Consider the following 26,653-nt stretch of genomic DNA (forward strand, 5'->3'; position numbering starts at 1 on the left):
ATAAACTTTATTAAAAAAAAACAGTTATTTGTCAACAGAAATATTGCACCATGCTGTAAACTCAAAGGTCCAGATGGTTGAAGGTTTATTTGCCACAGGATTTAACTCACAAAACAAAGTTCTGTAATGCACTGACTGCAGGCAATTAGAGTCTAAGTGTATCACAGAACTTTATTTGGAAAGCCATAGTGCCACCTCATAGGTTTGTCCTTGTGCAGAGCCTCATGACTGGGTGCTCCCTTAACCTGTAGTTAGGGACAAAAAGCAAGGAAAACCAGACATCCACTTTGATTACCACTTTGTTCATTGTATTGACTTTTGAAACATACAACTCCAAGAAAGAAAATAGCTGGTGTGGTTTGTAAAAGACTAGAGAACAATAAGTAGTTAAGACTTGAATGCTTTTAGGAATGGGCCTACAGAAAGGCTTGCTGTGTGGTGGGTCCTCCCTAGAGTAACACAGGTAAAGCAGGCCAGATGGAGTCTTTTTACACATTGTTAGGTGTCCTTAGACATTTTAAATGGCTAAATATAATAGGTTATGTGCAATAGTTGGTTACATCCAACCAAAAATGACCCTTTAATGTATTTCATTACCTTTCAGCTTGACCATCTGGTAGGTTGCAAAGGTCACACACAAAGCAGTCTCTATATTAGCTGACATGTTTAAAGTTTCCAGTTTTGGTAATACCTCTAACTCCATTAGAATAATTCCCCTCCTCTGCTGATGTGTCATTGATTCTACCTGTTGATCTTTAACAACTTTCAGAATTCAAAAGGCCCTAGGGAAATATGTTATCCACTAAACAATGTAGATAGATATAATAAAGCAATTTGGAAAATGCAGATGGTCTTTAAGTATTCACTTCTGTCAGTTTGAAGGGATTCAGGGCACTTGCCACTTCAACAGCAATAAAGTGACAGCAACTTTTGAAGTGCAAAATAATGCACCAAATCACACAGTGTCACGCCTCAATCATTCTCTTGACAATGATTTACCCAATAAGTAATATGATAAAGTCCTGCAAGTCATACTGTACCTGATATAGGTGATCGCAAGGGACCAGCTGCAATCCAACACGAGGGCAAATAGTCTTGATGATAAAAATGCAAAAGCAGAATGCGATCTCAGGATAATGCAGGCCATTTCTGGATTCACAGTGCAAACGCCTGTTTTCACTGCGGTCGGTGTCCGTCTGCGGACTTGCAGCGCTCTAATCGTAAGGTGGCTACAGACGCTTTTACCTTTTCTTCCCCCAGTCCTGTGCAGTTCACTATATGCAGCTGGAAGAATGTCGACGTGGAGCTGCCAAACGTGAACGCGTGTTCATGAACGCGCATGAGGAGGGGGAGAAAAAAAAGAGGCTTTTTTTGTGTAATTTCACGCAGTGGCACAGTGAGCTGCACTTTAGTGTGAGGAGGTTCTTCACAGATAAGTGTTATAGCCAGGGCTAAGTCTGCCTCAGTACCTTGACATGTTTTAAAAGACACTTCATTACATCTCGATACGACTTCTATAGTTTCGCTGAGGTGTCACAATGGTTAAATTGTTATTGACTTATATAAGCCTCAACAACTTGTTTGAAAAACATAGCAGTTGAGAGGATATCAATATTCACTTCTTGCATGCATGTCAACCAGTGTGTAGACCTATATGGTAAAAACAGAACAACTTTGTAACAAATAGCCTACTTTAAAAGTTAAAGTCCTGCATTTATAAAATGTGACTTTAGTAACAAGCATGCTCAGACTTAAACCATCAAACGTTAAGGCTACACATGTTAGTCCATATTACATAATTCATGTTTAAGTAGAACTTTAGTGTTGACCATCGACAATGTGGAGCCAATTTAAGCAACTGTGTTTAGAGTTTGGTTGCTTACTAACCACTTAGTGGAAGAAGATGTCAGACCTTGCACTTTCATAACAGTTTAATAATGCTCTATCGCAAGTAGGTTCTGCAATCAAAGTTTATAAACCAGAATGATCCAATTAAGAAAGATAAGATATTTTAAAACTGCAGCCTTTGGTTGTGTAACTGGTCATTATAGAGGTTTCTCCCAGTTGGCATATTTAATTAAGGCTCCTGTTTGTTAGTTTAATATATAACAATTCACAAAGTTGACATATGATTTGTATGTGAGATCTTAAGGACAGCTGTGAAATAAAAGTAGTTTAGTGAAGAGTAAAATATTGCCCTCTGGAAAAATAGTAGAGTGGAATAAAGTAGCCCAAATTAAAAAAAGTACTCCTACAGGTACTTAAACATGCAGTGCAGTATGCCTTGAGCAAACAATAAAATGTCCACACAAATATTTACCTTCAACCGCTGTTATACACCCTATGCAGTAAGTATACAAACACTTGGTTTGTGTTTCGTAAAAATCCCATTTTGTATACAATGCTTCTTTAATAAATACCATTATAACAGTTAATTATCATCAGTTTTAAATATAAGGCATTTCGAATAAACATGGACCAAAGTCAGTGGCGGGCAGTAATCACATTTACTGAGTTAGCCCATTTGTTTTTGAAGTACTTGACTTTAAGTGCTTTTCATAAGAATGTCCATGTATTGCTACTTTGTACTTCTATACTGCACTACAAGTCAAAAGTAAATATTCTACTTCTTATTACACTATTTAACAACTACAGTTATTTTGGACTACATTAAGAAATACACTATAACTATTACTTTTAAAAGTAATGCATTCTTAAGGATTAAACTATTGAGAAAAATGTTAGTTAGCAGTATTAGCAGTGAAAAAGGACTCCACCCGACCAACCATATCACTAAAGTATGCCTACATCTGTCATTAAAAGGATCCAAACATAAAATAATATTAACTGACAGGGACCATTCAACATATTGATTACTTCCAATTTAGATACCTTAAGTAGGCGACATCGTGTTGCTATGTTTGCTAAAGGTCAGGACTTTAAATAGAAAATTGAGTAGTGCCATTTAGCCTAAACAATCTATGCTTCTTCCACCATTGAATAAAGCCCATAGTTGTCTCCTCACAACTTTTAGACAGGCTTCTAGCTGGCAGTGGATGTGTTCAGTGTTTCCACGGGGACATTAGGGCCCCAGGGCCTCCAGCTCCACATCGGGCCAAACAACCAGCAGGGGGCGCTATGGACCAGTCAAAACTGTTCTGATGGCGGAGCTAAAATAGAAACTAGAAGAAAAAAAATGTGTTCCATAAGTGCACATTATATATCTGTTTTTTTTCAGCCAGAAATATAAAAAATCCTACTCCCATCATATTTAAGCCTCATTTATCTTAACGTGTTTATTAGACAGTGAAGACAAGTGCTAGTTTGTTTGAATTAAATGTGTTTCCAGAGTCATTTTTAAGAGTTATAGAAACTTTAACATGAAAACAATTATATGTTTGCATGTTTTTATTTAGTTAGGGGTGTTTTCAATGTATATAGGCCTGTCTGATCAGCCTAGCGGCTCTATACGCATGCACACCCAGCTCGCACCGCCTCATAGGCCGGTGAGAGGGGGACGATCCCGGCGCCGCCGCTCGGTGGGCAGGGCCAGCACCTCCGTAATGTTCAATAGATTTAAAGGAAGCAATGTTTCCCTTAGCTCAGCTGCTGCGACGGACTCTATCGGCTTCGGACCGCTCGCCATTTTAATCTGCCATTTCAAGGAATAACACACACATTTAACAATAATAAAGCGTCCGTTCAAGACTAGACAGATCTCCACTATGCTGGAAATGGATGTGATTCATTCCGGTCAACAGGTAAACACATAATTTCTTAAAAATGATCATTAAACACTGACTGTGAACTTCCTTGATACCGAAACGATCTGATAGGGAGATAGTTCAGGTAAACTTTTGTAATGTTCGCTTTATGTATATGATCAATACGCAGTGACAACCTCGTTTTGGCGTAGATATAAGGTTATAATAAACAGCTGTTTCTTTAATTGTGAGAGAGAGCTTAGAAAGTCCCTCGTGAACCTGGCTGTGTTTAGTTATAGAATATTAACGTCGCGCTCCTGCGCTTATGCAAGTCATTCACTTGTGACGTTATGCCTCGACATGATATAACATCATTCCTAATAAAGTAAAGCAGTGTGTTTTTTTGAGAATCTGGAGAATTATTTGAATTAAAAACATTATTTTTTACATTTTTGACAAGTTAGGTAAACAAGAAGTGTCATGAGCCTATTTCTCGTAACAGTCCCTCCCCCTTCCTCCTCCAAGCATGTGATATCCCATATCTGATATAGACAAACGTGTATATTGTGAATTCTTTAACTGTTGCTTCTGCCTTTGTTTGTTTTTTTCAGTGTATTTCTCATTTAAAATCACCACATTACCCTTGGTATAGCATTGTTTTTATTCATAGACATTGAAACAAACTTTGCATTTGGGATAATCTCATGTGATATGTAAGGGTCAGTGGAAGACCATGGTTGACTAATGGGGGCCTAAAGGTCTGTTTTTGGAACATGTGCTACTGTGCTTCATCCTCCTCGGTCAAGGGTTGGTGTCCTACAAGTGTGTGATGAAAGGAGTTGTAATAAACTACTGGAGTCATGTCCCCTTTGAGGCCCTGGTTTTTAGGTGAAGAGGAGTAAATGAACAACCCTGGAAGCACACACATTTAGTATCACTCCTCTTCACCCAGTTTGATAGCCTAAGGGACCATTGGATATTGTTTTTGGTTTATATCAGTGTGTGTGTTTAACATGTGTTTTCTGGTAGTTGGGTGTTGTGTGTCTGTTTCGCACATTTGTCACAATTTTAGACAAAAGACAGCTTGTTCAGCTTCTATTGTGTGGCAGAGAAGTCTTGAAAATGTAAGTCAATTTATGAGCCAGTTTCCTTGTTCTGGTGCCAATTCAGGTCTTGTGACAGCCTTGTTACTGATACCACCGATAACCTGATCCAACCCGCTTATTTTTACATTTACAACATTTATTTTGCATTAATACAACATTTGAGATGGGATTTTTCAAATGGGGTTTGATTGTTGGCATTATATAACGAGTGACAGTGAAAGGGCACATTGAACTTTCACTTCATAGTTGACGAGCCTTTTTTAGAAATGGGATTGTCCTTTGAGGGACTCGTAGGACTTGTCAGATGAGTTTTTGAAATGTCAAAAACAGACAAGAAGGTGTTTTTTTGTTCGGAAAACACAGATGACCAGACGTCCCACTTTGACATATGAGGCTACTTCCCCATTCCAGCTGAACCCATAATGTCTAGTTGTGTTCTCACCTCTCACCCTGTGCGCATGGTTTATAGTAGGCGGCCTAAGTGACGTGTAATCCTTTAGTGGTCGTGGCTCTGATGCAACATTGAGTCAAGGAGGGTTAGTGGGTTCTTATTTTGCAGGGCCACCGCTGTAGACAGAAAATTGCTGTCAACAATGTTTTGGGATATATATATATAGGTGCTAGTTTGCTATTATTATGAGTTGATTAAGATTTACCACATGCCCAATTTTCTTAAAATCAAAGAAAACACTTTTTTTCTCCTGAGTTTCACATCCTCTTTGTTGTGATTTCTGCTTTGTGCTTTATTCCCCTTTAGTAGTTCAGTTCCCTCTTAGCCTGACGGCTATGTCTGTTCTGGCCATATGACCGACTTCAGGCATTATGAAGCCTTGCCCATAATTCTGTGTGTACACAAATCTGAGGAACAAACAAGTCACATGCTCAGACATGTTCCTGTGAACCAGTGTCTTGGGTTTATGCAACATCCCTGGGCCTTGTGAAATGGTTTCCTTCTGTAAATAATTTCTGTGTAAAAGAGAGCAGCACAGTTTATCTTTCAGCATTCTTGTTTAAAAGAGCAAATAACATTCAGCCTGTGGGTGGACATCTACAGGAAACCGTATTTAAATATCCTCATAGTTGTTAGGACCCTGTTTTAACATTCTGTGTTGTAAGGAGCACTCAAATACTGTGTGTATGCTAAATATGAAGAACAACAAATGTTGTTCTTCATTTAGATCTAAACTGAACTATTAGATCAGTTTTCAATAGTTAAGTTATTTACTTGACAATATAATAGAAAGGGAAAAAAAGGAAAATAATTCTGTAATTTCCCCCGGCAACACATCTATAGCCTTATATTCCCTTTTTAATTTGGTTAAATTATCCACCCTTTAAGAAATATTTTGTTTGTCATTTGACTAAGAAATATATTTACAAAGTACCTTTGTAACATGCATTTTTTAAACCAACAATAGACTTACCTTTAACTTCCTGAGTTGATACATGCTGTAAACATTTTTTTTGTATAGATGTTACTAATTTGAGAACTATACTGTAGTATGAATTAACTTATGCAAAAAACTTGACTTCCTGTGTGCCCTATTTGCAAGTTTGAACGGGACAAATGATTTCACACCTCAATGTAATGAGATGGTTAATGATTGCTTTGAAAAGAGTATCAAGTGCGGATAGGTGTCTTCTGCTGGCGTATGGTGGCAGCAGGGGAAACGGAGAAGTGCATGTATTATTCATGCGGCTTCTCCCCCTTGACTTTAGTGCCAGTGTTGCTGTCAGTGCAGAGATACTGAGGGACAGGGTGTGGCGGGTGCAGCAGCCACGCTCCACAGCAGTGCACTCTCTGCTCCAATGCTGCTCACACTCACTGCAGGACAGCATGGCTCACAACTCTCTAACATGATCTGCGGTTCTCTTCTTTAGGACATGGAGCTGATCGACATACTGTGGAACCAGGACATTGATCTCGGAGCCAGGCGTGAGGTGTTTGACTACAATCACCGTCAGAAAGAACATGAGCTGCGGAGGCAACGGGAGCTGGAAGAAGAGAAGAGGCAGCATCTGGTGCGGGAGCAGCAGAAGGCCCTGCTGGCACAGCTTCAGCTCGACGAGGAAACGGGAGAGTACATCCCCTGCCCGCCACCCAGCGCCCCGCTGCAGTCGGCTGTCACACCTCTAGAGGTTACACAGGTACACGCACATTGCCATCATTACTCATGTCAGAGCTGGACCACTCCCACATCATTTGATAGGCTGTGGCTATGCCGTAGCTAAGTAACCACTCATCCTGCGTAATTACAGAAACACAGGTGGGTCTGTAGCTTTGCATCGGTTTATTCTGCTCAAGAAACAACTCAGAGAAATAACTTCTATAAGCCATGTACTGTTTTTAAAAGATGGTGAGCTGCAAAGGATGCTATGTGTTAAAACTGAACATGTTTTTACCGTGTCTTGCAGAATGTCAGCTACACAGAAGAGAGCGGTGATGCCATGTCATTCGATGAATGTTTGCAGCTACTGGCAGAGACATTTCCTGTAGAGGAAACTGAGGTAAGAACATTGGATAATTACCCCACATGGGACTTCAGCCTTTAAAATGTTTTTTTTTTTTTAAAAGACATATTTCCCTTTCTTTTACAGAACACCCCAGTTTGCCTGGACACAACTGCTGTCTCAGCCCCCATGATGCCCCCCGAGCAGCCGGTTCTGCCCCCGGCCACCCTCTCCCCTGCTCCACTACCACCACCACCACCACCACAGAGGATCACCCCAGATTTGGAGCAGGCCTGGATGGAGCTTTTGTCCCTCCCTGAGCTGCAGGTATAATACACTGACTCTACCCCCTCAATGGCAGGGTGTTTTTTGTTGTGGAACAAATACCCAAAGAATGCATCAGCGGGCAGGAGCCCAGCATTAGAGGACAAACACCTTTTTGTTGCTCTGTGGGAATGGGGTCTCATACATGCCACACAGGTGCACCCGGCTCATTCCTCTGTTATTAGGTTTCATTGTTAAGACTTTTCAAAGAATTAGGGAGTTGGGTGTTTGAGATGTGTTGGTGTTTCTATGATTAATAACCACTAGATTCATTAAGCAGAAAAGAAGAAATCTTGTTTGGACAGGGTGCGCTAATCCTAAAGCGTTCTGGCAGCAACATAAAGAAGTGTGCCTGCAGTTTTTCAGTAGTTACCTTACCGGTTTTGTTTTGAGGCAGCTCATATTTGCATTAGCTGATGGGTGGAGCAGTGTGCCATTTGTTGCCTTGACCTCTCACTCTGAACTAAGCTAACTAAATCCCAACTATGCAGCTTACATAGCATTGAATTAGGTTCTCTGGCAAGCTGCTGAGACTTTACATTGTAGGGAAAAAAAGGTTGTGTGGTTGTTTCTGTTCTTGTAAGCTGCTTTGGGAAGATAATGTACTCGTGTAACTTCACAGCAACAGCAAAGTGGGAGATTGGTATTGGTGATTTCGTATAAATTTGACCAATTGGCTACTAGCATTGGTCAGTGAAATACTAGTCAACTTAAAGCCCCCAAGACTGAAAACATATTATTTGGGAAGATAATAAGTTAAGTATGCTTTTATGTCAGTCAGTACATATTATATATGCAACAACAACAACAACACAAGCAATATTTGCATTGTCAACAAAGCAGATTTATGAAACATTTAATGTTTTTGTTTTAATGGTTCTTTATCTTGTATTCCAGCAATGCCTGAGCATGCAGATGGAGGACACACTTGAGACCACAACTTATCCACTTCCAAACAGCCCTGAAGTTCAGAATCCAAACTACAGTTTTTACCCCATGACCAATCTCACAGACAAAACCAACAGTTTAAATGTCTGCCCTGCTGAGTTTATGAATACATTTGATGGCTCTGTTCACAATTTGGCCCCAGCAGACAATCTCGGCCAGATAAGGGCAAACGCTCCTCAGTTAAATGCTAATTTAACTGCTGAAGGCTTCTGTGAGATATACTACCCCGATGTCATTCTGGAAGAGAGCAGTGGTCAACATGGCCTCAAAGAAAATGAAAGTAATGCCATGTCTGATATCCCAAACAAGCCTTTCTTCACCCCATTGGACCCTTACAGCCTTTCACCAGGAGATGCGTTTGACAGAGGTAAACACAATCTAATGGTAGAACTGCCAGACTCGGATTCAGGAATCTCTTCAAACACCAGCCCCAATGCTAGTTCCCCTGGGAAGTCTGTGTATGGCAATGACTCCTATGGTTACAGCGATTCAGACATGGATGAGATGGATGACAATCCTGGAAGTGCAGAATCTGACTACTCAGAGATGTTCTCACTCAATTTCCAACCTGATGATCATCAGATGGCAATTTCTGTGTCCGCACCGCTAGGGCAAACACAACAGGAGAAGAATCCCAAACAACACAGGACGGACCCAGCAGAGGATGGCGGGCATAACAGCACCCCCTTCGCCAAAGACAAGCAGAAGAAACGCTCGGAAGTACGTCTCTCTAGAGACGAGCAGAGGGCCAAAGCCCTCAAAATCCCTTTCACGGTTAGCATGATTATCAATCTGCCTGTTGATGACTTCAACGAGCTGATGTCAAAGCACGAACTGAATGAGGCCCAGCTGGCCCTGGTCCGAGACATACGCCGCCGCGGCAAAAACAAGGTCGCTGCCCAGAACTGCCGCAAACGCAAGATGGAGAACATAGTGGGTCTGGAGAGCAACCTGGACTCACTGAAGGACGAGAAGGAGCTTCTGCTGAGTGAGAAGAGCGAGAACATCACAAACATGAAGGAGATGAAGCAGCAACTCAACAGCTTGTACCTGGAGGTCTTCAGCATGTTGAGAGATGAGAAGGGGAACTCTTACTCTCCCTCCGAATACTCCCTCCAGCAGTCCACTGACGGCAGCGTCTTCCTCGTTCCTCGCATCAAAAAGACTTTCATCAAGACTGAAGACAACCTCTTCTCTCCTTTGTAATATGGTACTGCATTATCATAGTAATACTATGCAATAACTTTGTAGTCGTAAAGCTTTAAAGCACTAGTAGCTCAGCAGAACTATTGTATAGTTTTTGCGCACTTCTCTTGAATGTTGTAATATTTTTGATATTTTACTTCTTTTGTACTCTGATATGTTCAACAGATTCTTTAACCAATATTATTTGTAAATATAAACATTACTTGCTTTTGAGATTGATAAACTGTTACTGTATGTGTATATATATATATTGTATATATTATATTTCTGTATGCTAAATGATTGTTTCAATCATTGTTACTCATATTTTATAACTGTCCCTTTTATGATTTGCTGCCCAGGTTCTTTTATAAAATCTTCTGTGCTTTTCAATAAAGAATTCCTATAGCTATAAAGCGTCCCATTTACTCAAAGAACATTGTGTGGTGTGCAACAGATTGATGCCAGATGGATCCATAGTCTAAGGAATGATTGCATAACTTACCACATGTTCAAGTCAGTTCGTGACTTGAAGGCTCACCCAAGGGTTTAAAAAGAAGCAAAGAAAAGAAATATTGTACTGAACGAGTTATTGGCTTAAACCACTTTTACAATCTGCTTGGTTTTCTTTTTTTAAGAGCAAGCTTGTTTGTACAGAAACCTAAATCTTTTAATACTGTGAAACTCCAGTCGCACAAGAAATCACACCCACTGCATTCATTGTGACTCAACAAAGAGTACAATTGTGGAGCCACAGCATAGTATGCTCTGTTTGAGCCATGACAACTTCACAAAGGGCCAACCCGTACAAGCATATTCAAAGATAAAGCCTACGCAATCACTATGTGCTCTACATGCACTCTCACACACAAACACCACCTTTGATCACCAAGCCCATTTACTGCTTTCATGACAAACATCAGAGGCTGTGTGGCAAGGTAAACTGGTGAGACTCAAGGCCGGCTGTGAATATAGAAACAGTTTCCCACTGACAACAGTTCAAACAGGAATGCACAGCTCAGTATATGGCTTACAGAAATAAAACACTCAAATCATGAAAAATATTTTTATTTTAAGAGCATAAGTCAAACTTTACACATTTTACAGGTTAGCCAACATAGTTAACCGACTCTGGGGTGCTTCTGCCAAGCACGTCTTTATTCGGCGAGTTGGTTATTCTACATTCCTCTGCAGAAACACTATCCCTTAACTGATTGAGAAACAACAGGCATGGTTTCTTCATTTTCTTAGATCGAGTAGACATGACCTGCGTGGAATCCACTGAGTGCATGTATCATTCATTTTGAACAAGATCATATTTGCATCATCAATTATGTCGGTCACATCTCAATGGATGGACATTGATTTTACATCAACATTCATTTAAATAAACGTTGACAGCTATGCATTGTGTAAATATAATAACGTACAAGGGTTTGTAATTGGAATGAATGTTTAAACATACTGTTTTACCTGCTTAAAGGGGTACAGGATTACCCCTTTATGTTAAGCAAACCTTATAAGATTAGCTTGAAACTCCAAACTTATCTTGAACTCGCGGGGGCTAAATATTCAGTACTTTTACTGAAAAAGCTTTTAAGCTAAAAGGTAAGATTTATCTACACTATTCCTTTGACAGTGACAACTAAGAGTATTTTTGAATACATTTGCTTTTCAACTTGCCTTCAAGTTAAACCATTGTCTTTGTTTTTAAGTGTTTATGCTCCTGAGTTGACATCAGACTTTTTTAGACATTTCACATGGCTTTAAAATCAGCTTATAAGCGTGCTGATTACCAGCCCTTTTTTATATACATTAATTTTCTATGACATGCCTTTGCAGTAATTATAGTTAACTTAAGAGTTAAAAATCTGCTATGCGTAGATTTATTTACAGACTGCCAAGCGCATTAGCACTGCAGGATTCAAGTGATTGCTTGACATTGATATCGACAATGGTCACTGACCATTTTATAAAAGGTACATCCATAGAATATAATGCAAATCTATAAAACTGTTTTGCCATCTACTTTTTTTTCAATGGAGTTTTTACATCACCTCAAGGCTGTTCATTGAATATGTTTAACACTGAGGTAAGTTGATTGTAGATCTGCTGTATTGAATTGTGATATTGTTTAATATAGGTGTGCCTAATAGAGTGGCCAGGGAGTGTAAATATTGTTTCTTTCCTGAGCATGCTCATTTGCTTTCCCTTAAGGATGTTTCAGCACCATGAACTTTATCAGGACTGACTGATAGCAAAGGTAATAAAACATATTTTGCCTGCACGATATGCCCAGCTGTGGTGAAGGTCACAGGCTGATTCAGGTCAAAGAGGAACAATACCTGAAGAGCTCCTGCTCCATTTACCTTAAAAGAACCTTTGCACCTGGTGTGATTACCATTTGCGCTGTTAGATTACATAATGAGCAGCCTTTGATAATATTTTGAAAAAAAGTCTTACCCATCCAGAACCTTCCATGTTATCAGGTCTTTACAGATTTTCAGCAAGAAGAGAATTCCTCTTTTCCACATCTGCAAATCAAGCAAAGTGGTTACTCTTACCTGCTTCATCTTCTTAAGTCAGCTTTTTGTGAAATACTCACTCCCTTTTCTCGTTAATGTCTGAAATCTAGCACTTTCGGGTAAAACTGCAGTATCTCTGACTCAACAGGATCTCCAATGTGTCCAGGAACTATTCTTTCTTCGCTAGCACCAGCTGCTGGAGGGTTTAGCTAGCCTTGACAGAGATAGACGCTCACTATCAGAAGCTTCCTCCATGGGCGTTGTGCTCGATGCTGCCTTCTCTCTGTCTCTCAAAATGCTGACTGGTCCACTGTGCGGGGGCTGCAGACGTCCTGTCTGACAGTCATCTGCAATCTTCCACACTAGCGATGCTGAAGGCTCAACTGCAGGTGCTTGTGGCCGTTATAATCCTACACGCTCAAAACTGGCATAGGTGGTGTATGGGCCTTTGCCCTAGGACTACCAGAAACTTCCTTGTCATTGACATTTGTACAAATAAATACAGTATATTTACAATTTCACCCATAGAAGTCTTAAATAGTCCCCAAAAAGAGGAGGAAGTGGTTCTGGACAGGCGAATTTGTCTAACTTCACAGTCAAAATGTGTGCAGGCAACAGATAAATAACTCATGTGATTTCTTTCTGGACCAATGATGCACTGAACCTCTTGTCACTTTACTAAACAATTTTATTCGGTCTTTTTCTTCTAATCCAAACAATCTAAAATTCTGTGTGCTGGGAAAAAGAAGAGTGAGGGATTCCCTTGATTCTAATCCAGATTGCTTATGTTTGTTGACACTGGTTACACTAAGGATGTACATACTGTGCTTCACATAAAAAAAAAAAATTACACTTGACACTTGCAAATGAGCAATCATAATAACTTCAGAAACAAAACAAAATTGTAATTCTAGCTCATTCTAGCTGAAGGCCTGATTTAACTATTTTATGACAGAAAAAGACAAGATTAATTCACCAACAGAAAGTCATATTAAAAAAAGATAAAGATCTGACTTCAGACTTTAAAAAAAGAAAACAATTTTCTCTTCACCCATGATACCATAGGCACAATATACACACAGAAGAAAAAAAAAATAGCTGGGTAGGGAAACATCTATCACAATTAGGGAGGAGTATCATCTGCACTCATGTCTTGTGTATACAGTCCTTCTTCCATAAACTTCTCCGATTTAGCTGCAGTAATGTCTGACTTGAGTGTTCCTCTAATGCTTTCAGATGACTGCCTCAAAGTAACCTGCGGCTTTCCTGACATTTCCTTTGCTCATCTCCTCGCCTCTCCTGCTAAGAACTGAAGCCTGTTGAATGGATACAGGATAGAACAAATAGTTAATCTGCACTTTCAAGGGCTCACTCTGTACTGTGCTACGAGTGTGTTGTTGAACTGAATGCAACTTACCAAAACATGATATAATTAATATCGCCGAGAGCCATAGCCCCCTCCTCCTCCGCCGCTGCTGCTGCTGCTGCTGCCGCCCCCTCCACCGGATCCATGGCCACCTGCAGTTAAAGATTAGTACCCGCAAAATACGTTGGATACTTTTCAGCAGAAATTATGTTATGTCAATAAATGCTTGATTTTGAGAGTCGGGTGGTAACACTCACCACCATATGGTGCACCTGAGTTTCTGCCACCAAAGTTGTTTCCCTTCATGGCCCCATAGCTGGACTGCTGGCTACCATAATTTCCAAAGTCATTGTAATTTCCCCCTCCTCCATATCCTGAAAAATAAATGTCCATGTTAAAAGGTAAGTCTTTAAATCTGGTGTTTAGTACAGCCAGTTGTCTAATATCTAAAACTTAGTTTAACAAATCACAATTCTCAACACCTTTTTTTAAATGTTATTTTACCTCCGTCATTGCCTCCGTATCCTCCATCACAGTTTCCACCATATCCACCTCCCTGGTTGCCATACCCTTGACCACCACCTCCATAGCCCCCTCTGCCACCTCCATAACCTGGTCCTCCACTATAATTACCTCCTGGACCTGGAACAGTCAAAAACGAAGCAAACTTACTTACGTATTACAACATAACCTTATAATTCATATTCATCACTGTGACATGAAAAGCTCATGCTTGGCATTAACATAAAACTCCTTTCGCCTCATCCTAAAGTAGATTCTTTTTTTTTCTTAAAAAGCTCACCATTGTCAAAATCGGCATAACCGCCTCGTCCTCCACCATAGCCTCCTAAAACACAAGTGTAAAATAGAGTAATGCATTAAGCTGAAGAACTGTATTGTAGATTTGTGTTGTATTTTGGAAACTCTGTCTAAGGCATGGCAACTGCACATGAAAATCAATACTGATACATTAAGTTTGAAAACAGCTCTTTCACCAAGCTGAGCAACCAGTTTTACCAGATAGTTATAGCTACGCCACATTCATTAAAAAAAAGGAAGAGATACAACCATTTCACTTTCTTTAGTGCGTCAGTGTGGTGGCACAAATTAGATCCTGAAACCTACTCTCCCTCGTACACATCCCTATTAAATGCATCTGCTGTTGTGTAATTAGTGCCAGAGAAACTTTAATCTGGCATTCAATTACTCACCTCGATTGAAGTTGCCACCACCACCAAAATTACCTCTTCCCATGAAGTTTCCAGATCCTCCACTCCTGTCTGATATGTACAAATGTGTCATTTTAGAACCCTTAAAGGTAGGGAAGGTAAGTTTGAGAAACCGGCTCGAGATACACTTTTTGTTATATTCCATGGAATGCTCTTAACATCCCGATAGCAATGAATATCTTAAGTGCTTTGACAAAAAATCCATAAAAAAAATTCATCTGTGGAAGCCGTAGTACTGTAAAAAGTACGACCAATCATTTAGCCGGCCCGGTTTCTCAAACTTACCTACCCTACCTTTAACAACATCAATGAACTGATGGCTGAAAAGACTATAATTAAATGTTCATTAGGAATATATTTATGGTGTGCTTACCCCTGCTGGTGGACATAGTACTCATTTCCTGTTTTGAGAGGGCTTTTCTGACCTCACAATTGTGGAAATTGATCGTGTGGAATTTCTGGGCTGTGAGGAAAACAAGAACAATACACTTACATACCATTACTAAATGTTGCCTGAAAGCTGTGTTAACTCTAAAATCTAAACACATACCAACTATTTTGTCCACAGTGTCATGGTCTTCAAAGGAGACGAAGCAGAATCCTCTCTTCTTCCCAGTGGAGCGCTCTTCTATGATGTCAATGCATTCAATCTTTCCATATTTCTCAAAATGCTCCCTGATGTGGTACTCCTCGGTATCCTCTTTGATCCCACCGACAAAGATCTTCTTGACGGTCAGATGGGCGCCGGGTTTATTGGAGTCCTGAAACAGAGAGCATTAATAAGCACACAACAAACACCAACATGGCTGTAGTTTCTGCCTTCAGGACAGGGATTTGTTTACCTCTCTGGACACGGCCCTCTTGGGTTCAACAACACGACCATCCACTTTATGAGGCCTTTCTGCCATGGCAACGTCGACTTCTTCTACAGCCGCATACGTCACAAAGCCAAACCCTCTTGAACGCTTGGTGTTAGGGTCCCTCATCACCTAGAAAAAACAAAGACATACACAATGGTAGTGATAACAGTTTAACAAGATGGTGGCTTTGAAAATGAATATGGTTTCTTATTGTAGAGGCCATAATGCCAAACATAACAACAGAAAATATACGTACCACACAATCAGTAAGAGCTCCCCATTGTTCAAAATGAGCCCGTAAACTCTCCTCGGTTGTTTCAAAGCTCAGTCCTCCAATAAACAGCTTTCTGAGCTGCTCAGGTTCTCTAGCTTCACGCTCCTATAAAAAGGCATAACAAGAAAAATATATAATTGCCGCTGTAAATAGTGTTACATGAAATAAGTATAAGATAACTACTGCATGGATGAAGTTACTACCCTCTACTGGGAAGATTGTGGCCCTCCCACCCTGCAAACAAACTGTAAAATATAATATACTGCAGCTTGTCATTTATTAATTGTATTTTTAGTTTATTTTGTATATTTACATTTGGTGTAAAACGTGCCATAATTATTTTTATTTTCAACAGTTATTTAATATTTTCTTTTTTATTGTAGTACTATTTTTGACCTTTTCTGTTAGAAGTTATTTCCTTATGTTGATTATGTTAGCACCACCATACACCAAAGCAAATTGCTTGTATGTGTAAACGTACCTAGCAATAAACTGGATTCTGATTCTCTCGCGGATTGATAAATGGACACAAATATCGCTAATACATTGTTTTTATTTCCCCCGTCACCATTCAAGCGACAGACTGCGCTATGTTGAATGTTGAATATATCATTGTAGTGTAAAATAAAGTTGTCAAAAAAAAACAGTGCACGAACAAACACTTATTTTAACAATGATTACAGTTGACAACAGCTGGGTTAGCCTGACGGGCCTCAGCAATGACGTTAGCGTTTATGTTAGCTTACTTTAGTAAAGCTGCAGGTTGAGCCTTGCGTTATAACCAAAAACACAATTTATCTATTAATTATATTGAGAAAATGCGTGTCAAAGGAAGCCAACAACAACGTTCATGTAACAGTCAAATGAAACTGTCACACAACAGAGCTTTTGGTTGTTTTTTACCACCATTAGCTTATCTTATCTTAGCTGCAAGGCTAGCTACTTTAAACTGCGATGACTTTCGGTCAACGTTTAAACAACATAAAAGCATCACGTTTCAACACAACACCTTGCATTCATTCGTCACTGTTATACATATTTTTGTAGAGTAAGCGTTGCTTTAATGCATTTTAAAGAACCGTATTTAATGTGCAACATTTGCGAAAACTCACCTCCATTTTGCTGTTCATCACCGATTAGCTAAGTGTGTCACGTGATCAGGTGGAAATTATCATAGATATATATAAACACTAGATGACTCACCCGCGCTGCTGGCCAATGGAGACCGACGTTGCCACATGGCCGCCATCTTGGTACAGGCAGTGCTCTCATTCATAACATTATGGTTTACTATTTAAATAACCATAGCTTGCTCAATTTTCAACCAATTTTCAAACGGTTTGGTTTTTTATAAACATCAAAGATGTAGTTATGATACTGCATACTTATAATCATGGACTTTCATATGAAAATAACATTAAGCAGATAAAGCAATAGCTATACACACACACAAGGTATTTATATTAAATATTTGCCGGTGTATATATTTCCATTTATTTTATTATATTGTTAATATTTAAAATAAATTATAAAATTAAAATATATTTATATTTTATATATAAAAATCGGTCTCATGTTACCACTCTGTAAGCCAAGAGTTGTTAATTTAGCAATGCCTTAGCTTGAAGAACAGGGACACAACTAATGACAATAGCATATGGTGGTATATTATTTAGATATTCACACCTTTATCAGAAGAACCAAACCAACATAAAATGAGCCCACAGACAGGCCAGTTCTGTCTCATTTATCACAATTATTTTTGACATGAGATCTTCATATCGTCCTAGTTTTGTATTTAGTTTCTAGATTTGTAAACAAATCCAGAACCTTTGAAATACGTTACCACTTCACAGCACGGTGCGCTGAGTTCTTGTAGTCATTTTGTGTCCTTCTGTAGTCCATTTACTGTTGTTTGTCTTACCCCGGCTGATATCTCACTAAATCCAAAAATATGTGTTGAGGCTCTGGACAAAAATGGCTATTTTGATTGTAAAGGTTGCCAACCCCTGGGTGTAGTTTCAATGTTTGCACATGTTTATTCAAGTGTATGAGTGACATAGAGCAAGTGAGATGGCCAGTGGTTCTCAAACTTTTTACACGGAGTACCACCTCAAATGATATTGGGCTCTCCTAGTAACACCATCATAGACCTTCCTGGGTACCACCTCAAATGATATTGCGCTCTCCTAGTAACACCATCATAGACCTTCCTGGGTACCACCGAGATAAAGGATTTAATATGACAAGCCATATGATGCTCTCATTTGTTAGTGACATTCCACATGCAAATAAGATAAGATAAGATAAGATGGTACTTTATTGATCCCAATTTGGGAAAACATTTTTAGTTACAGCAGCATAAGGGAAAAGGCATTTTACAATAAATTAGAAATAAGCAAGAAAAATAAAGAAAATAAAGAAAGAGGAAAATAATATACATGTTGAGTTTGGCAGGATATTATATATATCTAATATACATATACATAAATATAAGGCATATGGAATATTAATGTTAAAGGTGGGGTAGGTAATTTTGGAGAAACCAGCTCGAGATCGCTAGAATTTGAAAATACACAGCCAGAAAAAATCTGCCACTTCCTCACAGAGCCCCTCCTCCAACACACACGAACACGCACATGACCAATGAGGGCACGAGATAAGTTTGTGCACAGATGGAAGGCTGACAGGCAGGTAGGCCATCTAGTTACTTTAGCCGGGCCGGCTCAGATGATTGGTCGTGCTTTTTACAGTACTACAGCTTCCACAGATGATATTTCTTTATGGATTTTTTGTCAAAGCACTTCAGATATTCATTGCTATCAGGATGTTAAGAGCATTCCATGGAATATAACAAAAAGTGTATCTCGAGCCGGTTTCTCAAACTTACCTACCCCACCATTAAATATTGAACAGATTATATATGTGTAAAATGTACAACGTGGTAATATTCAAGATAAACTATGGAGCAGAGTTATCTTCCAGCCAGAGGTGATTTGTTGTACAGAGTTATGGCAGTGGAGCTGCAGCAGTCTGTTGGAGAAGGAGCTCCGTTGACTGTCCAGCTGCAGGTGGAGAGGATGGATGGGGTTATCCATGATGGACAACAGCCTGTTCAGTGTCCTCCTCTCCACCACAGCTTCAAAGGGGTCCAGCTTGATGCCGATGACTGACCCAGCTTTCCTGATCAGTTTATTGATCCTGCTGGTGTCACCGGCTCTGATGCTGCCCCCCCAGCAGACCGCAGCAAAGAAGAGTGCACTAGCCACAACAGACTGATAGAAGATCTCCAGCATCTTGCTGCACACGTGGAAGGATCTCAGCTTCCTCAGAAAATAGAGTCTGCTCATCCCCTTCTTGTGCACAGCGTCAGTGTTGATCCTCCAGTTCAGCCCATTGTCTAAGTGCACTCCCAGGTATTTGTAGTCCTCCACAACAGCCACATCCTCTCCCAGAATGCACAGGGGTAGAGGAGGAGACGTCCTCACCCTCCTGAAATCAATGACCATCTCTCTGGTCTTGGCCACATTCAGAATACTCACAACATTAGGCTGAGGTTCATCTTCCGCTCTTCTTGAAGTGGTTGTGCTTCTTGTTGCTTCCGGCTAAAATAAACATAATTAAAGACATTTTGAGTGTTTAAAATGTGCTGTAATACACAACACATTATTTATTCCTAAACTTGCAGAAAGAAAAACTAAAGTGTGACATTTAATCACATATTTATATACCAATCTTATACACCTTGAATTCTTGTTGGCCAATGATACACATACCCTTTGAAGATGAGCTGGGAAGTTGAATACTGTTGGCACAACACCATCTTTAAGCCGGACAGTCTGCCCCGTCCTGTCAAAGTCCTCACAACTAAAGTGCTCACTGCAGAGCAGTGTCCTGCCTTCTTAGGGCAACTTCCCACTGCCTCCTCCTCTCTCCGGTTTTGGGAAACCTTAAAAACATGAGAAAGGTAGCCAGATATATAAATTATTGTCAACATTTTCCTCCCTTCTTTCCTTTAACATTAAGGGTAAGGACAAAAATACACACCGAAATTATCATATTTTTGGGGTAATTGTATGTATGTATGTATGTATACTTTAAGAATAAGACAACTACACTAAGAGTTATAAAAAAGGTGTCCAAAAGAAACATTAAATAATTGTGTAAAGAAATGGTATCAACATATTCTAAAGAGGCTGGGTCAACAACAATCTTGCAATACTATTATCTCACATAGCCCCACTGATCCTGTGTAGCAGAACTTGTAATGTACATACATCCACTACGTAATTAACGATTATCCTAATTATAGTCATAATATTGTCATATCTTACACGTGAAAGGTGATTCCACGGGTTCTTGGTCAACTTTGTAATACTAGGTCTCACTCACAGCCTCTTGTTATTAGCCAGCTAATAAATACAACCACACATACACAAAGAAAAGCTGCTATTTCAACATGTCCAAGCATCCTGTATCATAGCCATGCTAATAATGTTTATAATAAACCAAACCGTTTGTAAATCAGTCAAGATTTCAGCGAGTTAAGAGTATTTTTGTGCAGATCACTCACCTTACAACAGCTACCATAGCGCGTACCAGAGTAGCTGTTGACTGTAGCAAGATGGCGGCCAGTGAGCTACGCTGGAAAATCTCCCATGAGCCATCTAGTGTTTATATATATCTATGGAAATTATGGTCAGTCCTTCATCTTCTTCTCTTTTCGTTTTATTGGCGGATCGCAAACAATTTAAAGGTGTAGACCGCCACCTACTGTACAAGAGTGGTATCATCATGTCATTTCCCAATGGATGGATATAACCATGATTTTAGCTATCTTTAAATTATTCTCACCAACCCTGTTTCACTTATGAAGGTAACAGTGCCTTACTAGTAGTTCTTACCCATATCCTTTTATTCCCAGTATCCCCATCAGGTTCCCTGGTCTGTTCTGGAAAATAATCAAAACTCACATTTTAGTACATGAAAGCTACAGTGATTCATGCAGTTTATGATGCATAAATTATGTACATGAGGGATTGTTTTTATATATAAAGTTGTTTTCGCCCATTTTGTCCCTTTTGGCTGTCTGGCTTTGTGCAATACAAGGGAGAATTGTTTTTATAATTTGCGCCATCTACTGGTTATAAAGGTCTTGACAGAACAGTTAATGCTCACCCAGCCATTAAATTGTTTGGGCAGAGTTCAGTCCATAATAAATGTGATATTGAATTCACAAGGGACCCAGCTGAGTGCTGTTGACAAGTAGCACACATACATGGGGTGGGCTTCTATAGTAGGCTTAATTAATTAACGTAGATTTTTGGGTGTGGATTTATTTTGATGGCCATTTCTGATCTCAACTGCTAATAAACACATATTTTAATCAAGTGAACTGTTGGTGGTCTGCCATTTGAGACAATATTTGCAATTAAAAAAGAGACAGTATGTCTTTAGAGTATAGATTCATAACAAAGCCAATTCAAAGGGAACTAACAACCCTGAATACAAATATAGGCTAAACAGGAGGATGGGCTTTAAAACAAAAATGGATATCTTATAAGGACACCCAGGACTTGCAGACAATAGGATGCATTGTTTTTTGGGGTTAGTTTTTTTACCACTACAAGCATGCATTTAGCCACACACAGTTCCTGTTTCTTAATGCATTTCTTCATTGTTTGGCACCCTAGTGTGAATTTTGCAACTTAACTCCTTGCCACATGACAAGGTTATTCAACGTTGTAACTGATACTAAACATTACAACTACAGTGTGAGTTTCAACACTATAAACAGTAGGCCTATGTTTCCAGTTTTAACAGAGCATCGTTATTTGTATAAGTTGGTGTTTAAAGTAAGGCAGCTTACAGAAATAGCAACTATGAAAGACATAAGCGCTGCAATACTGAAAAGGAAAAGAGTAACACACATAATAGGTGGAGCAAATTAACTTCACAGAGTTGTATATTCACTGGAGGGCTATTGTATCGTATTGTAAGGAGGTGTTTTGTTTGTCTATTTGTTATATCATCGTCTCAAACAGCGCTTTCATTGTTAACGTTCATGAAAACATTCATTGATGATAACATATAGCACGATGTTAAACATTAAGCATACATTTCTCGGACCAAATGCCCTCAGAGCACGCATGGTTAAATGTGTAACAAGGCTGATATTCAAGTTATTTTCAGCTGTAATTGTGGAAACATGACATACATCTGTGTTTTTAAATCAAGTCAAATCACTCTGACAATAATACTTGACCGGGCAAGGGCAATGATTTATGAGCCAGATGTTACTGAGCCTGTTGAAGCTGACCAGCGTCCGAATATATGACTGTTTTATCGTTAAGACAATGTCTGTCATTAACTTTATTGTAGTGTGTGAGGAAAATACAGCCCCAATAAAAAGGGTAATGTTTTTCTGACACTGTTAATGATGAGTATTTATGATCAGTCCATAGTTCAAATTCACATGCAGGCTGTATTTTGCCCTTCTTATTCTACATAAGTTACTGTATTTGTTTAAAGATTATCGTTACATTTGTAAGATAACAACACCAGCCGATAGAGCAAAAATGGCTGCATTAAATGAAAAAGATATGCGTAAATCACAGCCAAATTACAGTTTTGCCTGTTGACTACATTTTTGCTTTAATTGAGCTCCTAATGAATGTGAGTAATTGGTAACACAATTATATATATATAATATATAGAGTATATTCATATACCATTTTTTTTATTGTTTAACATATTTATTTTTGATGCCCTGCCATGTGGGAACATATGTAAAAGTAATTTTCGTCTTTGAAGAGTGGACCCTGTACCATTTCAGATTGGTATACTGCAGACCACAAAGAGCTGCTATATATTATCTGTGTATTTGCTCTGGATGCCTGTTCAGCTAGACCAACGTTACAGACTCTGAACCCTGTGTGAAGTACAGCAGATGGTTAGGGTATTTTCCAAATGTCAAGGTGAATGTTTGTCTTTGTTTGAATTGTGACGACCAGGAGTTACCCAAACAAGCATTAGTATGCAATGTGTGGTCGTGCAACAAAAACTGACACCCTATTCTGTCTGAGAACTGATCTGCAGGCCTCGTTACTGTAGCTTCGATTTTAAGGGACATTTATACAATTACCATGTATAAATCAACGTTTGACAGCTGAGGTTTTTATGAAATAAAAAGTTTTAAATCACAAAATTCATTAATATAGCTAATGTTTTTTAATTAATTTGAACAAGGCAGTTTGAATTTGTTAAATAATGTCAGAATCTGATATGTATAACCATGTGTCATTGGAGAAAATAACTAAGTGCAACTACTCAGTGAGTACTATATTACGGTTCTTAACTTAAAGTCTTTCACATGATATTATTTCATACTTCTCTGCATTTTATAAAACAACATCAGATATATATATATATATATATATACATATAGTTGCTTTAAATTGAATAGTTAATAGCAATACATTAATATTTAATGCAAAACATACTGATTTAACAATGTGATTTTAGAAATATGCTTATTAAATACTTTTTCTAAAACTACCCAACAGAGAATACATAAGTTGGAATTTGGTTCATGTTAATAAAATGAAACATATTAATGCTGATGTACCTTGCCTTAATGACATAGAAGACTTTCATTTGGATTTTTTGAAATTATTTTAACGTTACCACTTTTATTCAAGTAAAAGACCCGTGGATACTTCTCACAACACTGCCAATAGTATCTATATTTTCAAGATAATGTTTGTAAATGACTTATTTCAACAAGACTGAAATCACAGTATGTCGAGTTTCAGAATAAATGTTGTTTAATGGACTGTATGCCTTTTAATAAAAACAACTTATTACTCACAAAAATGCTTTTTGGCTTATAATATTCACTATGAAAAAGTGAAAGTACCTTGATTGCATTACACTTTGCCCAGCAATCATTACCTCGGGCCTGATAAATAACCTGATAATTAAAAGCCTACATCTGAGATTTTGCAAGGTGGAGCTGAGCTGAGTGCAGTGAGAGCAAACAGTACAGTATCAGCCTCTCACAGATGTAGTTTGATGGATACTCTGTGTACACCTCCTCGCCCCAACCTCAGGACAACATGTTTGTTTGGTTGTTGATCACACCCCGCAGTCTTTGTACCTAACTGCCCCCTGACACAAAGATATATCACAGGTCCCGCACACTGCTACCTGCCAGGGACATTTCTATTCTGTGCACTGCTTTGTCCTTTTATATGACATTTTAAGATACAGGTTTTTATTTCTTCAGTCTCATCTCCTGTATTACCACTGTGGTTTTGCATATTCATCACTAATTTGTATTCCAGTTGGCCTTAAACTGGGTCTAGCGCTAAAAAAACTGAGATTTAAATGCAATTAGCAGTTCACTTACATTAAATGGGGTGAAAAATTAATAAAAGTAATAGTTAATGACGCTAATAAAAAAGTCTAGGTTTGCTCTGATTTACCATATCTTAATTGTAATTTTTCTGTGACAAATGAGTGATATAACGATCCCCTGCAATAGAGGGGGATGACATCCTGGTGTGGACTAAAAGGCAGCACTTAGAACCACGATTAAATAATTAATACAGGTTTTATACCCATTTTACACCTCCAAATTATGGTTTGCTATATATCTGAGACGCAGTGGCCGAAGAGTACCATGTCAGCAAAAATTTCATGTACAGTAAATCTTTGTGAGGGAGGAGCCAGGGGCTGCAAATCATCTGTGAGGTGAGGGATGGCATGAATATAACCTTTCCCCCTTTTATTCTTATCAGGTGGCGAAGGGTGAAAATATAGAGCACAGAAACACACACACACGTACACACTCACTTATCAAATTGTATCGGTTTTGACCTTTGTAGCGGTTTAATTGGATTAGATCAATATAGCATTGCTGCTCTGATTGCACTCTGTTCAGCTATAGAGGAAGTGCTCCAACAGTAGGTGGCACCATATCATAATGCGCCATAAGGTGCCAGTGTCAAGGAAGACCAGCTAAGCCTGCAGGGTTTCATTTCCAATAATTTCCCTTAATCCTCTCCAACAAAAAGAAAAAGCTTGCATGACCAAGCACAAGCCTCACTATTTACACAGAGCAAATAACAACACTAACATGTAATCTATAAATGAGGGCCATATTGTGCCTGATGTTCAGCGTCCTCTAGATGGCACCATGGTCCATGAAAAGATAGACCTTTTATTTTCAAATCATATCACCTTGTAAATGTCAAACAATGTTCCTCGACACTAAATTATTATTTTCCCCTTGTGTCACAGCTCTGTCTACTTGATTATCTGCAATCATTTTGAAACCATAATTTCATTTGTTTCTATTTGCTTCCTTAATTAATGTAATTATGGGGAACACATTTTTATTATTTGTCCTTGTTAACTGTTGCATAGCTAAATTGTACTTTATTGGGGAGGCTGTTTAAAGGCTATTTGTTTATTAACAGATACTAGACACAGATAATAGAATAGAACAGATAACAGTTTTATATTGTTACTGTTTTGATCACCTTTTTAGCTGCAAATGTCATATCTATTTACTTTTTCTTCTCATATGTCACTGAAATATTTTTATGAACTCAATGTCCTAGCAAACCCTAACCCTCTGGCTGTGGTGCCTGGGGTGTTAGGGTTGGCCTTGTCCTGAGAAATTAGACTTGGCTCCATGACTCCATTAGGGAAGCCTGCCTGCCATAAGGTAGACGGACATACGCAAGTGGAAACTCTGAGGAAATGGAGATTCAGAGCAGGGAAACCAGAGAGTCAATTTAGTCAATGTCTACTACCTTTTCGCATGCAAGTACAAAGCCAATCTCACACGTCGGTGTTGAGTACAATCTCTCTCCGAGGAATTTAGGGAAAGAACAATTCCTAGCATCTGTTTCCTGCTCACTTGCATAGAGGAAACTGGGTGTAAATCACAATGAATATAAATAGAATCAGCATTCAATTTACAGGAGCTGAAGTTGGTTACAGTGGCCTTGCATTCGGTTCTTACTGTGCCTTAATGTACGTGTATCTACATGCAGTGTTAAAATGGACATATCACTGCATCAGATTCATCACATGACATTCATGTGCTTTCAAACTGGAAACATACCAAATAATATGTTTTTCTATATACCCTTAGAATGTCATGTTTACCAGGAAAGTAGCATATAAAACAACCATATTCTTTATAGGAACAATTCCTTTTCTATTTTCACCCACGCAATATTAAAGATTGCATTTCCTCATAGAGTTTGACCTCAGAGTATACACCATAATAATTCAAATACCTTTTCAGATATAAAATAATAGTTCTGTGGCTCTCCAATTTAAAATGTAAGTAAAAATGAAGTCTCAGTACTCTGCCGTTTACAGGCTGAGAGGAAAATTAACCAAAATGTACTTTCAATATTAGGCACAAAACTTTGGTAAACATTGACTTTAGTATTTATTCATTCTTTATACATCTTTGTATTGCTTATAGCTTAAGAACATGCAATAAAAAGTTGCATAACACTTATTTTTATTGCATGTTCTTAAGCTATAAGTGAATTAACAGATTATCATATGTATATTTGTTTTAACTCTCTGTACTGCTTACTGTCTGGTATCAATAATGGTATAATGTAAATCTGTATTAACATTGAATTGTTCCAGT

At 38.7% G+C, this 26,653-nt stretch overlaps 2 protein-coding genes and 1 long non-coding RNA gene across 6 annotated transcripts; 1 reads left to right on the forward strand and 2 right to left on the reverse strand.

Annotated features, from left to right (window-relative positions):
• Nucleotides 1–3,531: 3,531 nt before the first annotated feature.
• Nucleotides 3,532–9,739, forward strand: nfe2l2a (nuclear factor, erythroid 2-like 2a). The gene is made up of 5 exons (XM_034128735.1): nucleotides 3,532–3,761; nucleotides 6,692–6,958; nucleotides 7,226–7,318; nucleotides 7,409–7,588; nucleotides 8,483–9,739. The coding sequence occupies exons 1-5, from the start codon at nucleotides 3,726–3,728 to the stop codon at nucleotides 9,737–9,739; spliced, it is 1,833 nt and encodes a 610-aa protein (XP_033984626.1). The 5' UTR covers nucleotides 3,532–3,725.
• Nucleotides 9,740–10,770: 1,031 nt separating this feature from the next.
• On the reverse strand, nucleotides 10,771–17,130 carry hnrnpa3 (heterogeneous nuclear ribonucleoprotein A3). 3 transcript variants are annotated; one of them, XM_034128795.1, is made up of 11 exons: nucleotides 17,085–17,130; nucleotides 15,955–16,077; nucleotides 15,681–15,827; nucleotides 15,389–15,599; nucleotides 15,212–15,301; nucleotides 14,854–14,889; nucleotides 14,412–14,456; nucleotides 14,114–14,251; nucleotides 13,867–13,983; nucleotides 13,661–13,761; nucleotides 10,771–13,559 (listed from the first exon to the last, which is right to left on the reverse strand). In XM_034128795.1, exons 1-10 carry the CDS (start codon nucleotides 17,100–17,102, stop codon nucleotides 13,676–13,678), a joined length of 1,011 nt encoding a protein of 336 aa, XP_033984686.1. In that variant the 5' UTR covers nucleotides 17,103–17,130; the 3' UTR covers nucleotides 10,771–13,559; nucleotides 13,661–13,675. The 3 variants fall into 3 exon arrangements, with proteins under 3 accessions (XP_033984686.1, XP_033984685.1, XP_033984684.1); XM_034128794.1 differs by having other exon boundaries at nucleotides 13,882–13,983; nucleotides 14,821–14,889; XM_034128793.1 differs by having other exon boundaries at nucleotides 14,821–14,889.
• A 2,210-nt stretch (nucleotides 17,131–19,340) lies between these two features.
• LOC117481260 lies at nucleotides 19,341–20,650 on the reverse strand. Of its 2 annotated transcripts, none has more exons than XR_004555706.1 (3): nucleotides 20,546–20,650; nucleotides 19,749–19,921; nucleotides 19,341–19,577 (listed from the first exon to the last, which is right to left on the reverse strand). It is a non-coding gene; the product is annotated as an uncharacterized LOC117481260 (long non-coding RNA). The 2 variants fall into 2 exon arrangements; XR_004555707.1 differs by having other exon boundaries at nucleotides 20,307–20,650.
• Nucleotides 20,651–26,653: the final 6,003 nt, after the last annotated feature.

The sequence above is a fragment of the Trematomus bernacchii genome, unplaced genomic scaffold (genome assembly GCF_902827165.1).
Source record: "Trematomus bernacchii unplaced genomic scaffold, fTreBer1.1, whole genome shotgun sequence".
Lineage (NCBI taxonomy): Eukaryota > Metazoa > Chordata > Actinopteri > Perciformes > Nototheniidae > Trematomus > Trematomus bernacchii.